Source organism: Ambystoma mexicanum, chromosome 11, assembly GCF_040938575.1.
Source record: "Ambystoma mexicanum isolate Mex_15411 chromosome 11, UKY_AmexF1_1, whole genome shotgun sequence".
NCBI classification, from domain to species: domain Eukaryota; kingdom Metazoa; phylum Chordata; class Amphibia; order Caudata; family Ambystomatidae; genus Ambystoma; species Ambystoma mexicanum.
Window position 1 is genome coordinate 90,245,321 of NC_090934.1, and position 15,345 is coordinate 90,260,665.

At 46.3% G+C, this 15,345-nt stretch overlaps 1 protein-coding gene across 1 annotated transcript in view; it reads right to left on the reverse strand.

Annotated features, from left to right (window-relative positions):
* Positions 1-12,418, reverse strand: part of CLSPN (claspin) — a 503,683-nt gene extending 491,265 nt beyond the window's left edge. Inside the window, exon 1 of the mRNA XM_069622600.1 lies at positions 12,337-12,418. Within this exon, the coding sequence (XP_069478701.1) occupies positions 12,337-12,360 (24 nt within the window). The 5' untranslated portion in view covers positions 12,361-12,418. The remainder of the gene's footprint in view (positions 1-12,336) is intronic.
* Between the last annotated feature and the right edge of the window lie 2,927 nt (positions 12,419-15,345).

Here is a 15,345-nt window from a genome sequence, read left to right on the forward strand (position 1 = left end):
GTTGCATGTCCATATATCCTTATTGATAAGGGTTGATGATTTAGGGAGTCAGGGTAGGTTTTACTCTCGGCCTAGTTCCTCAGTTTATATCCTTATAGGCATTCTATCTGGTTAAGGGGTGAAGAGCCATGATTTGAGGAGTTTCCTGAATTGTAGGTGATCTCTTGTGTTCCTTATGTTCTTTGGTAGTTCGTTCCAGGTTTTTGCAGCAAGGTGAGAAAAGGAGGATCCTCTGAGTTTTCTCTTGTTGTATGATCTGGGTTCCAAACGGATGTCGCTGCTGGATCCGAGTGGCCTTGCAGCGTGGTGGACGTTTAGTTTTCTTCTGATGAACTCTGTGCCTTGGTCGTGGATTGCTCTGTGAGTTATGCACATTGATTTGAACTTGATCCTCTGATGGGTAGCCAGTGTAACGTTTTCAGCGCTGGTGTGATGTGTTCTCTTTGAGGTATTTTAAGGAGCAGTCTGGCCGCTGCATTTTGTATGCGCTGGAGTTTATTTAGGAGTCGTTCAGGGAGGCCTAGATGTAGGCTGTTGGCCTAGTCTAGTCTGGACATGAGGGCGATGACGGCAGTTTTGTTGGCGAATGAGAGGAATGGTAGGATCCTTTTAACCGATCGCAGGAGAAAGAAGGATTTCTTGATTAGGGTGTTTACTTGTGGTTCTAGAGTGAGTTCATTGTCCATCAGGACTCGCAGGTTTTTTTTTTTTAAAGTTGATGATGGGGCTGGAACTTCACCAAGTTCAGTTGGCCATGGGATGTAGAGGTGGTCTTCCCAGTTTCTTGTGTTCATCATTATGGTGATCATTATTTCTGTTTTGCCTGGGGTGAGTTTGAGGTAGTTTAAGTTCATCCAGTTGTATATTTCACGAAGGCAGTTCTTTAGTGTGTTGTCTTCTTATGGGTCTTGTATTTTGTAGATTATTTGTGTGTTGTCAGCATAGTTGTAGCAGGTGAGGCCACGTCTTTCGATGTTAATTAGCTGTGACAGGTAGATGTTGAATAGAAGTGGCGAGAAGGATGATCCTTGAGGGACTCCGCATGATTCGAGGGTTTGATTTGTAAGGTTTCATCCATATTGTAGGAAGGATCTGACCCAAAGTAAGGCATTGTCAGTGATTCCGAATTCTTCCAGTCTCATGATGAGGATGTTGTGATTGACTGTGTCGAATGCTGCAGAGAGGTCTAGAAGGATCATAGCGGTGCTGCTGTTTATGTCTGTGTTCGCCTTTAGATCGTCCCAGATTGAAATAAGTGCCGTTTCTATTCCCCTCAGTGGTCTGAAGCCTACTTGTGCCAGGTTTAATAGGTGATGTTCTTCTATGAAGTCTTGGGTTGTTCTGTATATGTGCGTTTCCAGGAGTTTAGCTGGGTAGGGGATGTTGGAGATGGGTCTGTAATTGGAGAGGTCATCTGTGTTTCCTGTCGTGTCCTCGAGGAGTGGTTTGATGTATGCTGATTTGAAGGCTTGAGGCACTCTTCCTGTTGAGATTTATTGGTTGAGGACGTTCCTGTAGTATTCCATTGGTGTTCCTTGTGCAAGGATTGATTTGTAGATGTCCACGGGGGAGCCAGATTTGTTGCTTTGGTTTACCAGTTTGATGAAAGTCTCCACTGATGTGTGGGAAATTTCAGAGTTTGTTCTGTGTTCCTTGCATCGGTCAGTGTCTTCAGTGTAGTGGCTGCATGGTCTGTTTTGTATGGTCATGATTTTATTTTTTAAGTGATCTGCAAGGTTATTTCATAATTTCTTCGATGGTATTGGAGTGTTGTTGCAGCCGGGTGGGTTTTTTATTTCGTTTATGATTTTAAACAGTTTTTTGGGTGTTTGGTGCTTTGAGAATTCTGTTGTCGTAATATTTCCTTTTTGCTTTTTTATTTCCTTTTGTATGAACCGGTATGTTGGTGAAGTTTGAATTTTTTTCTGCAGTCTTTATTGATCATTCTAGTTCTAGTTTTTTCCTTTTCATGGTGCCTAGTAGTGGGGTGAACCATTTTACCGTAGCTCTTTTGCGGGATGGTTTGAAGGGTTTTTCTTTTGGGATCTCGTCGATAGTTGTGGTGATCCAGTTGTGAAGTATATCTATTTTAGTTTCTAGGTCAATTTCGCTCATGGTTGTTTGTGGTTTGGTGATCTACAGTCATTCCGTTAAGCTGGAGTGGTTTATGGTTCTCCAGTTTCTTTTCATGATGGTGGGTAGTTTTTCTTATTTCTTGGTAATTGGGAGGGCAATGTGATTACGAATCGGGTGATGAGGTGGTCGCTCCAGAGGATCTGAATCGGTGGTGCTTTGGTTATTAGTTTTCTGTTGGCGAAGATTGCGCCTAGTGTATGTCCTGCCGCGTGGGTTGCTCCTTTGACCATCTGATGTAGTTCCATTGTGGTTAGTTGGCTGTTAAGCGATTTTTGTGAGGTTGTGGTTTCTTCATTGAACCAGATGTTGTCTCCGAGGATAATCAGTTGGTTACGCTCGATGGCCAGGTTGGAGATTGCTTCTATGAAGTGGTCTATGAAGGCTGCATCATACGTTGGTGGACTGTATATAAGTATGAATTTCAGGTTTGTTTTGGGATTAGTTTATAGATGTATGATTAGGGATTCACATTTGTTGATGTTTAATGGTCTTCTGCTTTAATTTCCAGGTGTTCCTTATGGACGATTGCTTGTCCACCACCTCTTTTGGTTTTCCTGTTTATTTGGATGCACTTGAAGGTATCTGGCAGGCAGTTATTAAGGGTGATCTTGTAGTTGTCTTCTAGCCAGGTTTCTGTTAAGAAAAGGATGTCTATGCCTCCCTCACTTAGGAGGTCGTAAATTTCGGTGGCGTGTTTAGACATTGATCTTGCATCGATTAGATTGCAGTGGATCTTTTTGATGCCTTTTGGTTTATTTTTTGTTCCCGGTTTTGGTTTGTGGGTTTTCAGTTGAGGTGCATTTATGTTGCCTCTGGGCGGTAGAGGTTCTGTGAATTCGTTTTGTTGTTGAATTGATCTGTGAGATTGATAATTGGTTCGCTGACTTCTATCTTTTCTTCATCATTTGTTGTCGGTATTGATAGTGCCCATCTGTTCTTGTGATGTAGGGATGTAAGGGGGTTGGCGTCATCCCATTCTCTTCTCTGGTCCTCTCTTTTGTTCCGTTGGTCTGGTGATCCAAAGCTGCTTGAACGGTTTTGGGTCCTTAATCTATCGGGAGGGGGTTTGGCTATGCAGATGGCAGGGGTGGTCAGGTATCAAGTAGGATTAGGTATGATAAGAGGATGGTGGTAGTAATTAAGGCCAAAATTGACATCCAGGTATCGGGAGGAAGGTTCAAGGTACTAAGTAGCCGGCAGAAATTAAACCTAGACTGGGAGACCCAGGCAGCAATTGAAACGCCTAGACTGGAGTACCTGGATAGCGGGGAAGGCTCCTCCCAGTACGCATTGATACAGGAGGGAAATTAGACCCACGGTTCTAGTAGTGAGGTGGAGGGGCCTGGGTTTCAGGGTGCAGTGTATTACGGGAGAGCACGCCGGGATTCGGGGTCCTATATAGTGGGAGAGAAGCCCAGGTTTCAAACAGGTTTAAATTCAAAGTAGTTAAAATGTAGCCTCAAATATTGGGAACACACTTAGAAAGGTCCTGTATAGGGGAAGAGGTTTAAGCTTAAAACTATATCGAATGCAGTTCAAAATGCAGTTTGAACAGTTTCAGTGCACTTTTCAAAAACACCAGGGCACACTAGGAGGGGTCCTGTATAGTGGGAGAAAGGCCCTAGTAGAAATGCAATTTCAAGTGAGATTCCAACTGCAGTTCAAATGCTGTATAAAAGCAGTGTTGGTGCACTTTCAAAATACAGGGGGCACAGTAGGAGAGGTCCTGTACAGTGAGAGGGAGGCCCAAGGAGAGGAGCAATTTCCAAATGCAGTTCAGGTGCACCATAAAAGCAGTTTCAGTGCACTTTCAAATACAGGTATCACACATGGAAGATTTTTTAATCTCCAAATCACAAGTGGGCCTAGACAATAATACATCTTTTAATATCTAAGTTATTTTAAAATACATTTTTTCAGACAACAAACGTGTGCTGGCACTATTGGCACCGAAAATTAATTTTTTTAAAAAGGTGCTTGGATACTTTTTATAGTCACACAGCCCAGATTCAATACTGCCAGCAGCAGGGAGCCATTATGTAGATGTCACGATTGTTCTTGATAATCCAATTGAGGGGGGGCTCTATTCTGAAGCAAATCATTGAGGAGGTTGGATTTCTTTCGGGTTCTAAGGTTAATTTAGAGAAAACTGTGGTTTTTCCTGCCAGGGAAACTCCTGTTCGTATTTGCTTGATGGCCTGGAACTGTAAATGGAAGAATGGTAGTGTGAAATATTTAGGGGTATATCTTGTGAGACTTGGATACTGGTTGGATACAATGTAGACGAAATAATAGAGGCTCTTTGTAGAAACAGCTGCAGATCGGGAAGACTTCTGCTGAGCATCTGGGCAAAAATTAAGCAATCAAAATGATGCTATTACCGAAAGTCCTGTATATAATTCAGTCGCTCCCTGTCAAGTTTACAAAGAAAAACGGGCGTATTGATAAGGTGTTCCAGGAATTTGTGGGGAGTTGGAAAGAAGCCGAAAATACCTTGTTATATACTAGTTTGTAGTGTGCAAGAAGGGGGGGGGGGAATTTGGCTACCCTATCCTTGAAAATTACTGAAAAGGATTTATTTTTTTAAACCAGTTGCTTATTTCAACATGGATAGTTCCTAGACTCAGTTAGGGGCACAGATAGAACATTTTAAAATGAGGCCGTATCGGATTGAGGGTTTGTATTCACTGGGAAAATTACCTAAACCTTTATCTGGCTTGCAGACAGTGGTTGCTACCAAGGATGCTGTAACATTAATGATACTGGGATGTGAACAGGGATTGTTCTTTTATAGGGAAGCTTCCATTTGGCACAATCCAGGTTTGCAGATCAATAACTTATGTTGGAGGAGTTCGATTAATAGAGGTGTGTTGTTGATTGGGGATGTCTGGTGTGATGGTAGAATGGCAACTTTTGAACACTTGAGGGAAATTTGGCTTGCATAAGAAGGGGGTTGAGGAGGTATGGTTTTGTTTCCAGCTTTGATCTCAGAAAGACAACAGATGTTAGAGGTTCCAATGACAAAGAGCCCAGAAGGGTGCAACCTCCTCAAGCCTGCGCCGCATAAGGTGTCAACTTTTCTGAAACTTTCCATTGGAGACTCATCTGGCAGGGTCATGGGATAAGTTGAGGCTTACTTGGTCTGAGGAATTGGGTATGGTTATTACAGTGAAGGAATGGGAGAGTATGTGGAAAGTTCCTGTTAGGGCGAAGGTTGACTTGAAGCTGCGTAATATTCACCAGAAGATATTGGGGCACCTTTATTGGACGGCGGTTCGGATGCATAGATTGGGGTTGGTAGAAAATGAAAGTTGATGGGGATGCCAGAAGGAGAAAGGTACCTTGTTACATATGATGTGGGATTGTGTCAGGGTGAGGGATTTTTGGAATGACGTGCTGGATAGAATTGATTTGATATGGAATATTGTATTTCTGAGAACCCCCATCTACAGTGCTTTTGAAATCCCCACAACATTGTAGGTTTATTGATGATGCAACGTTAGGTTGGATAAATATAGTCCTCTAGGTCCCAACCAGGCAAATATTAAGAGTCTGGAAAACCATGAAAATAAATAAATAAATAAATAAAACACGTATGGAAGAATGGCTAGTAAATGTACAGGTTCTCTCAAATTTTGAAAAGATGTTTGAAAAGCAGCATAGATAGGATGTTTATATGGAACTGTGGGGACAGTACAATGAATTTTATGATTGAAGATTAGACATAGTATGAAACTTTGCTTAATGTCTGGTGGGGTGGGTGTTTGCGAGTACGAGTCTTGTCACGTCTCATGTTTTTTGTTATATCAGTTATTTGAAAAACCATTGTTAGATGCAAGTGATTTGGATTCATTTTTCGCTTCATATGTGCTATTGTTTTTTATTCTGATTGTTAATTGCTGAAATTATGGCTTATTTTGCTGTACTGCATGTTTGTTGTTACTTTTTTGAAAAGTTTAATTTAAAAAAAACTATCGTGTATACCTTGACACTAACAGCTACTTTTGACTGACAAGACCAACTGGTGTCATACGGAAATAGCTATGCAAAATTAACTTGTTCGGCAAGGTCTCTAAAAGAGTATTACAACATATCCAGAAGACATTTAAACCATATGATATATAGTTTGCCTTCCACATGGAATTGAGATTTGCAACTTGCTAGGTACTAGCTACCAATTCCTCAGAGTTACCTCCCGCTTACTGAACAATGTTGGACAGCCAATGGTTGATTTTTAGCTCCTGCTCAACAAATTTTTACAGGCCTGTTCCCTGAGTCAGTTGTTACTAATTTTCAGATTATGTTGTATTTACACCCAGATGAGAATGCAAATGTCTGTAAGGACATCAGTCCAAACCGGGCAGTGTTAGATTTTCATTATGATTTTTGATTTTGATTTTATTTTATTTATAAAGCGCAAAAAAACAGGCCCAGGGGCAACCGGGCGCATACTCTTAAACATGTTACAAAGAGCAGTAGTTACAGAAGTTACAAAAATATACAGCATATATACATGTACCGAAGGGTACCATTAACAGCGTATAATACAGGGACAGAACAGAGAGAAAATGTATATTCAGTTCTGGACTGTGTCAAGGTCTCATGAGTCTTGGGAGAGCAGCCATGTTTTAGCATTGTTCTTGAAGGAGTGGAATGATGGTTCAATTCTGATAGGTGTGGGCAAGGTGTTCCAGAGTTTGGAGGCCAGGACGGGGAAGCTCACCCCACCAGCTTTTTGGAGTTTGGATCTAGGCACGATGAGGCTGTGAGTTTGGGCTGCTCTGGTAGGTCGAGTGGAGGTGTGGCGTGAGAAGCGAGTGGACAGGTAAGGTGGGGCGTTGTTGTTCAGACATTTGTGAGTCAAAGCTAGGGTTTTCAGGGCAATTCTCTGTTTTACCGGGAGCCAGCGTAAGTCTAAACTGACGGAGGAGATATGAGAGCGTCTCGGGATGTTTAAGGCTGCCCTTAAGGCATTATTTTGTACAGTTTGCAATTTATTAAGGTTAGACTGACTGGTCCCTAGGTAGAGAGCTCTACAGTAGTCGATTTTGGCCATAACAAGAGTTCTGGCGAGTGTGATACAGTTGGTGGAGTTTAGGAAGGGTCTACAGGCAGTGATAAGTTTGCAGGTATAGGCCGAAGCTGACCTAACTGCATTTATTTGTCTGTTCAGAGAAAGCGAGGAGTCAAGATAGACCCCTAGAGTCTTAGTATCTTTGGAGACTTTAATGTCATTGCCGTCAATAATGAAGGACTTGTAGGTTTGGTCTAGTTTGTTGAGCCGATGATTTGATCCTAAAATAAGAGCTCAGTCTTATCATCGTTAAGGCAAAGTTCGTGCTGTGCCATCCAGGCCTGGATGACCGAGTAAACATCGTTAAGGGCTTTGGTGTCAGCTGTGTAGTCTCCTGTGATAGGGATGAGTATCTGGGTGTCGTCCGCGTAGTTAGTGTAGGAGACACCCAGATAGTCAAGCACATCGAAGAGGGGCTTGGTGAATACGTTATACAACGTAGGGGATACACACGAGCCTTGAGGAACGCCACAGTGAATGGGGGAGGGATCCGCTGATGCCAGCGGTGAGAAGACCCTCATGGTTCTATTGCTCAGGAATGAGTGGATCCAGGCATTGGCAGAGTCGGAGAAGTGGGCTGCAGATTTGAGATGCTGGCAGAGTATTTGGTGGTTGACCAGATCAAAAGCCGCGGAGAGATCGAGGAGAATAAGAGCTTGCTTCCCATCGTCCTTCAGTGACTCCATCTGAGTTTTCAAGTCGATCAGAGCTGACTCCGTGCCATGTTTAGGGCGGGACCCGGATTGTCTTAAGCCCAGGAGATTGCTTAGTTCGAGGTAATCCTGAATCTGCAGGTAGGCTGCGCGGTCCAGGATCTTGAGCAGGAATGGGACTGTAGTGATAGGTCTGAAGTTAGTTGGGATATTAGGGTCAAGGGAGGGTTTTTTGAGGAGTGGGATAACCCATGCATCCTTTAGGTTGTCAGGGACAATACCCGTCTTGAAAGAAGCATTTATAAATGCTGTAATGAACGGGGCTAGCTCATGAGATGCTTCCTTGATAATAGGAGCTGGATGGGCAGGGGTCGCCTTGGCAATTGGAAGGTTTGAAATTGTTTATGATGTTTTCTACTTCGAGAGTAGTGAGTGGGGAGAAGGTGAAAGGTTTATGTGGATAGGTTACATGTGTATTAAGTGTAGGTGTGGTCGGTGGTTGGTCAAGCTGTAGGGATTTCTGTTTGTCCCTGATTTTAGATTGGAGGGTAGCAATTTTACCCAGGAGTGCTGACTGAATATTGGTGCACCAAGTGTTGTCTTTGGAGCAAGAGTCAGGGGGGGGCTGCAGGTGTCTCGAGTTCCTTAAGGATATTAAAGAGTTCCTTAGTATTGGACTGGGCTGACATAATGCGGTTATTATAAGAATCTTTTTTTGCCTGGAGTACAGCTTCTTTATAGTTAAGGGTGGCTATCTGAAAACTGTCCTTGTGGGCGTCGGAGTGGTGACTTCTCCAGCGTGACTGCTGAGCGTTTCTCTTTGCGTAACACTCTAAGCTGGGGAGTAAACCATGAGTTAAGGTGTGCTCGTTGTTTGGGTTTCCTCAGTTTGAGCGGGGCGATAGAGTTGATGGCTGCAAGCAGGGACTGGTTATACATGTCGGCTAGGTTGGTAGGGTCTGAGCAAGTGTCAGGAGCGTTATTTAGTGTGGGAAGGATAAGGGGGAGTATTTTTTCTGTCGTAATGTTCTTTTTATTTCTAGTGAGGGTGGCTGGGGCGACCAAAGGCCTGGGTGGTGGGGCTGCTTCAATGCTGAAAGTGATGACATGGTGGTCAGACCACAAACAAGGGGCGTTGGAGATTACGCTAATATTGCAATTGGTGTCACTAAGCCAGTCAAGGGATTGCCCTTTAATGTGGGTGGGTTCCTGTATGTGGTGAGTGAAACCTAAATCTGTGAAGGTATTAGCTAGGTTGAGGGCCGCAGGATCATTAGGGTCTTGGTGTCCTAGATTGAGGTCGCCAAGAATGATGGTTTGGGAGTTGGATTTAGCATTGAGTACTAAGGTAGAGATATCATCCACAAAGGATGTGGGTGGACCAAGGGGTCTGTATATTAGGTGGATGGTAGCAGTTTGGTTAGCTGAGAGTCCAAGCTTGACAGAGAGTAACTCTGCAGTTTCCACCTTAGTGCTTGGGATGGTTCTAAGTCCTAATGAGTTTCTAGCGATGAAAGCAATTCCTCCACCTCTCGAGGTGCGATCACATCTGATGATGGGATCAGGTCTACATTATTAATTTAACATCTTTGGTTGTAGTACATTGCTGATTGTCTACATATTTGTTCTCATTGGTGCAACCACACACTTGTTGATTTCAGTTTCCCAAATGATGTTTAAAATTCTAAAAGTTTATTTACAAATGTTTTAATATTTATTTCTTCTGAAAGCTTGTCTGAAGCCAATATGCGATTTGGGGACCTTAGTCTTGGCCTTTTGACAACACAAATGTGTGACAAAGTTCTTCCAAGACTCAAATAAGACTGATCTCCCTACCCAGGTTTTTTGGGTGTGCCACTAAACAAAATTCGAAATATCTAGCTTGGGATAAATTGCAGTCTTTTAGAATTGTCCGGTATTGGTGGTTATATGGGATATTACCAAAGCACATTTCACTGCAACTAAAATAATGAAAAAAAACAGGATTTTTAATTGCCCCCCCCCCGTTTTTCTATCTGTATAACCCCACCCCAACCCCATATATATTTAATATGTTCTGTATTATGGTTGCAGTAAGAGGTAGCACTCCGAAATGTTCGTCAATAATGACTGGGTAGCGTATTGGTGTGATCAGTTCAAGAGGATCCGGTCATGGCAGATCTCACAGTCAGGCATGGGTCAACTACTGGCATCCTCGCCAGCAGTTTATATCAAACATGCAATTCCTGAAAGAAAACCAGGAGAATTCAGCGCCCGTAAATATATATTGGTAGATCAGGGGGTTGCACAACCCAAATGACAGCATAAATCTACCGAGATCTTGATCACAACGTGGGTCACATGCGCAAAAATAACTACGCCACCTATGGAAGGACAGTCATATTTGGGGGTCAAACAGAATGAAGATAGGACCAACTATCGCCATCTGAATTCTGGACATGTCCACAGACACATGATCAGCTGGGCTGTCAGTGAATGCCAGTCTGTACATTGATACGTGGGTGGCACCTTGAACAAAACAGAAGGCAAATCTGGGCATTCTCAAGGGCTCACTCCAATTGACATACTTAATTTAAAACCACACAATTCCCAGAGATAAAAAACAGCGTACAATAGTGAAGGGCTCAATCAGGTCCCAACTCGTCTCCGCCAGATCACAATTTAAAGAGTCTAACATACTGTATGATCCTGCAAGGTAACTCGACCAGTTAAGTTCTTGTCTGTGCGACATTGACGTACAACCGGTGGTCACAAATTAAAATAAAAGTGTCAACCAGCTGTTCACCCCGCAAGGACAACCCACAACCATTGATTTTGGTACCAAGAACACTGTACAAACGTTAGTTTAGTTGTGCTGCACGCTATGTTAAAGTTAATATTGTAACATCTATCCCTCATACCACCCATCCTCAGTGTCCCTCATTCCAGTAGCCCACCATCCCTCCACTGTGGCCAATGCCTCCCACCTCCACTAGTGTCCCTAATGCCAACCACCAATCTCCACTTCCCAGACACTGCCCCCGCACACAGGCCATCAACCTATCCCCAATGTCCCAAATGCCAGCCACCAACCGTTCCCTTCACCAGCTACCAGATGTATACGATCACTGTGAACACTAAACACTTCCCTGCAATGATATGCAGGGGGAGAACCCCACAGGCCCAAACTGTCAGGTCAGTCACTCACCGCCCATCATGCCGGACACCCACCTCACCCCAATGCCAACAAACCCATCTCCTCATGCCAGCAAATCGCGCCACTGTCCCCTCTCACCGGGCATCCCAATGCCTGCCATTAATTGCCCCCCTCCACCAGCCACTCACTGGGACCCAAGATAGCGCCCGCCCCGCCCCCCCCTCAGTAACCACGAACACCAGGACGGACAGTCAGCCACTGCCTTATGCCAGCCACCCACCTCCCCCACTGTCCCTTATGCCAGCCACCCACCTCCCCCACTGCCCCGCATGCCAGCCAGCCACCCACCTCCCCCACTGTCCCTCAAGCCAGCCACCCACCTCCCCCACTGTCCCTCATGCCAGCCACCTCCCTCATGCCAGCCACCTCCCCCATGTCAGCCACCTCCCCCAGTCCCTCATGCCAGCCACCTCCCCCACTGTCCCGCATGGCAGCCAGCCACCCACCTCCCCCACTGTCCCTCAAGCAAGCCACCCACCTCCCAACTGCCCCTCATGCCAGCCACCCACCTCCCCCACTGCCCCTTATGCCAGCCACCCACCTCCCCCATTGTCCCTCATGGCAGTCACCCACCTCCCCCACTGCCCCTTATGCCAGCCACCCACCTCCCCCATTGTCCCTCATGGCAATCACCTCCCTCACTGTCCCTCATGCCAGCCACCTCCCCCATGTCAGCCACCTCCCCCATTGTCCCTCATGCCAGCCACCCACCTGTCCCCCAGTCCCTCATGCCAGCCACCCACCTGTCCCCCAGTCCCTCATGCCAGCCACCTCCCCCACTGTCCCTCATGCCAGTCACCTCCCCCACTGTCCCTCATGCCAGCCACCCACCTGTCCCACATGGCAGCCACTGTCCCTTCCACAAGCAACCCACTGTGCCCAGTGACTAGCCTACCCGTACGGTTCCTAATACCTAGACACCGCCTCATGCCAGGGACTCAGCAACCCCTCTTCATGCCGTTAATCAACCCTTGCTACACCCCTCGAGCTCGTTAAGAGAGGGAGGTCGTTACTGGGTGTAAGCATTGCCCAAAGATAATGAGAGGGGGTTGTGTAGGTTACAAGAGCTTAGTAAGTAAGAGAACAATATATATGACTGAACTGGTGGGACAGCCCAAAACAAGGGTGCTGAGCGTGCTTGGGTGGCAACGCAAGAATCCCGCGATTCAAGGGGACCCGAAGGTGGGCAACACATTCTGTAGGGGATCAGGGGGTGAAGACTGATTAGAGGGGGTGGTCGCCGGGTTCGGGGGGGGGGGTGGGGGGGTTAGAGTTACCTCGGCCTCCCGCAGTCCAGCCATCTCCACTCCGGTCTGCCCTACACGTTGTTGCGGGGGTGGAATTCCTTGCGGGAGAGAGGGGGGGGGGGGGGGGGGGGTCGCTGTCGGAGAGGAAGCACGGCCGCACGCTGCCAACACCGCCTGTGCCCTCTGCGACCGTCACCACCGCATCCCAGCTTGCATCTGATGGGAGCCCAACGGCCCCTTTCCGAACTTTCGCGCCTCAGTCTGAACCGGTTCCGCCCCTTGGACCCGGCGACCAATGACAGCCGCCTTCGGGCAGCTACGCCAGGAGCTGCGCCGCAGCCGATTGGACGCTGTCAGCCCGGCGGGCCCCACGGAAGACAAGTTTTGTCAGACTTACAGGAGAGAAAACAAGGCAAGGGGCGGGGCGTCGTAGTGACAGATGGCGCGAGAGGGTAACCGGAGTCCGTTTGGCTTGTCAGAGAGGTCCTCGCGCGCGCACGCGCGTTGCGCAGGTCGCCATCCTAAAGTCAGGTGTGGTGTGTTTTGAGGGGAAACGACGTTTCTCGTAGGCTTTTTCCACTGTCCGTCCTAAAACATCCCTCACTTCAACCAACGCCAGTGGGCAAATTGATTTTCCTCTCAACACGTCCCTCTTGGTGCAGTTAACTTCGTAAAGAACTTAGTAAAGAACGTGGACTTGTGGTTGTGTAACATCCCGACGAGCACTGATTTTTTTTGTTTGTTTTGTAGAATACGGCACTTCCACCACAGTGATGGTATCCAGTGATAATGTCCCTGGGTAAATAGCCGTCAGGTGGCGACATTTCCCTAAAAATGCACCCTCCATAGAAACACTTTCCCCAAATATTCTAGGATATCATATTACCTCTCCAGTAATATTTAATGATACACCTCCTTGAATATGTGGGGAAAGAATTTTAGGGTGCAGGAAAAAAATAAATAAATAATTAAAATAAAAATCGCCTACCAGGAAACTTTTCCATTGACAGACAGAATTGGGATTTCGAACCGGGGCAAACACTGAGCAGAACAGTTTACTAATCAACTTGTCTACATACTGCCCCACCAGATCAGAAAGATCCATACTAGAAAGGTGATTTAGTTTTGTCCAACTGACAAATATGACAGCTTCAGAACTACAACAGCTGTTTAGAAAGATTATCTGAAACAATATTTCATGCTCAACACTTTTGAAGGTGAAGAGAACACAACAGGACTCAGTCGACCCTCCAGTAGCGAGCCATACCACAGAAGCAATTCTATGTCAAGACTGAGGCGAGCATTAAGCTTCATCTTTTTTATTCTCTACTCTCCAGCAGTTTCAACAAATATAACTTTGTAAACTTTCAATTTTTTTAATTTTTTTTTTTTTTTAAACAAACATCAAATCCCATCAATCCTGTAGTCCCCTAGTCTCTGGCCATGTGACCTAGTCCTTCCTGTTCCTCTGCCCTTCCTCTTCTTTTCCTGCTCTCCACAAGATAAGTACCTCTTTATCTTCGCTCCGTAATATTCGCTTGACAAAACGCGTTTTATGCCATTAACGTAATTGGAATTGTACACCATGGACAATAATAGAATAAACATGTATAGTACAGCGCGCAAGCATTAGTGTTTTAGTGTTTAAAAGGGATTCGGAGGCCCCGTGTCGTAATGTACGACACCTCAGGAGCCGGCCGTACCCACTAGCAGAGCGCAAGTTCGCAGCCCCAACCCTTGGAAGGGCAGAGTTCTACGCAGGCGGCAAACTACCCGCGAGCCGTGCAGAAACGGCCACGCACAGCGACTGCGCCAATAGCGAACACCTCCTACGTGGGGGCGTGGCTTTAGACAGCGGAGCCGCACGATTATAGAGTACTACCAGGCAAATCGGAAAGATATATCCTGCAAACATACATATTGTATAAGGAAGGTGCAGCCTCGAGCAAAGTGAATCTGTGGACGTGCCACTACACCTAGATAGGTATTTGATTCAGGCACCGGCCAGCACAATGTCGAACTTCGAGTGGAGCGAAGAGGAGCAGGAGGCAGTCTACCAAGAAGACCTAGCCTATAGGTTCAAAGAAGTGCTGGGAGATTCACTGACAGAGGCAGTGGCACAAGGAGTGCAGCCTTTACAGGAAAGGCTAGATACCATAGAACTATTCCTGAGCCAGAAGGAAGAACGCACCAAGCAGGAAGATAGCGCGTCCACAAGGGCAACGTCTAACAACCCTAAGGGGTGTAACAGGGCCCGGAAGACCGAAGACTCTTCTGACCCCCCGGGCCAACCGACAGGGGCGAGTGCAGGAGCCCCAGAGGCTACGGACTCGTGCCTCAGACTAAAGGAAGCGTTCATGAAAGATTCCCAGGTGCCGAGCCTCCGGACCCCCTACCCAGGGGAAGACAATATGGGTTGTACAGAGGAGGAACACCCAGAAGGCTTCCCAGATGAGGAACCGCCGATATCCCCCACATCCACTCAAGCGGATGCAGATAACTAAGGGGATGAGGGGATCCAACCTCCGTCTAAGAAAAAGGCAACGAAAACTCCACCACCTAGAAGAGGACGAAACGGCGGACATGTTCCAACCGGAAGAAATCAGAAATCCGAGCTCCTCAGAGTGGGTGCCATCGCCGAGAGTGGCAAAATACATGACGCAGATATTGAGGAAAGCTCTCGAAAAAGAGGTCAGACAAAGACTGAGGGCTGAATGTCTGAGACCAGACCTGCCGGGCAAAGTGGCAGAAGCCCCGGAATTGGACCCTAAAATGTTGTCGTTCGTCTCGAAATCGAACAGAGACCCGAGAAACGGCATAGACCGCTCCTGGAGAAGCTGCCAAGAAAAATTCCTCGACCTGGCAGGTCCGCTAGCCAAAATAATGGACCTCGCCGAACGAGCCAGAGATACAGGCGAGGAGGTAGACCCAGGAGAGGCCTCCTCTTGAAAATAGACCGGAAACTAGGAGACCTGTCGTCATACGAAGCCGGCGAGGCAGCGCATGGCCTATTGTTTGGAGAGACGTTTGGTAAGGAGA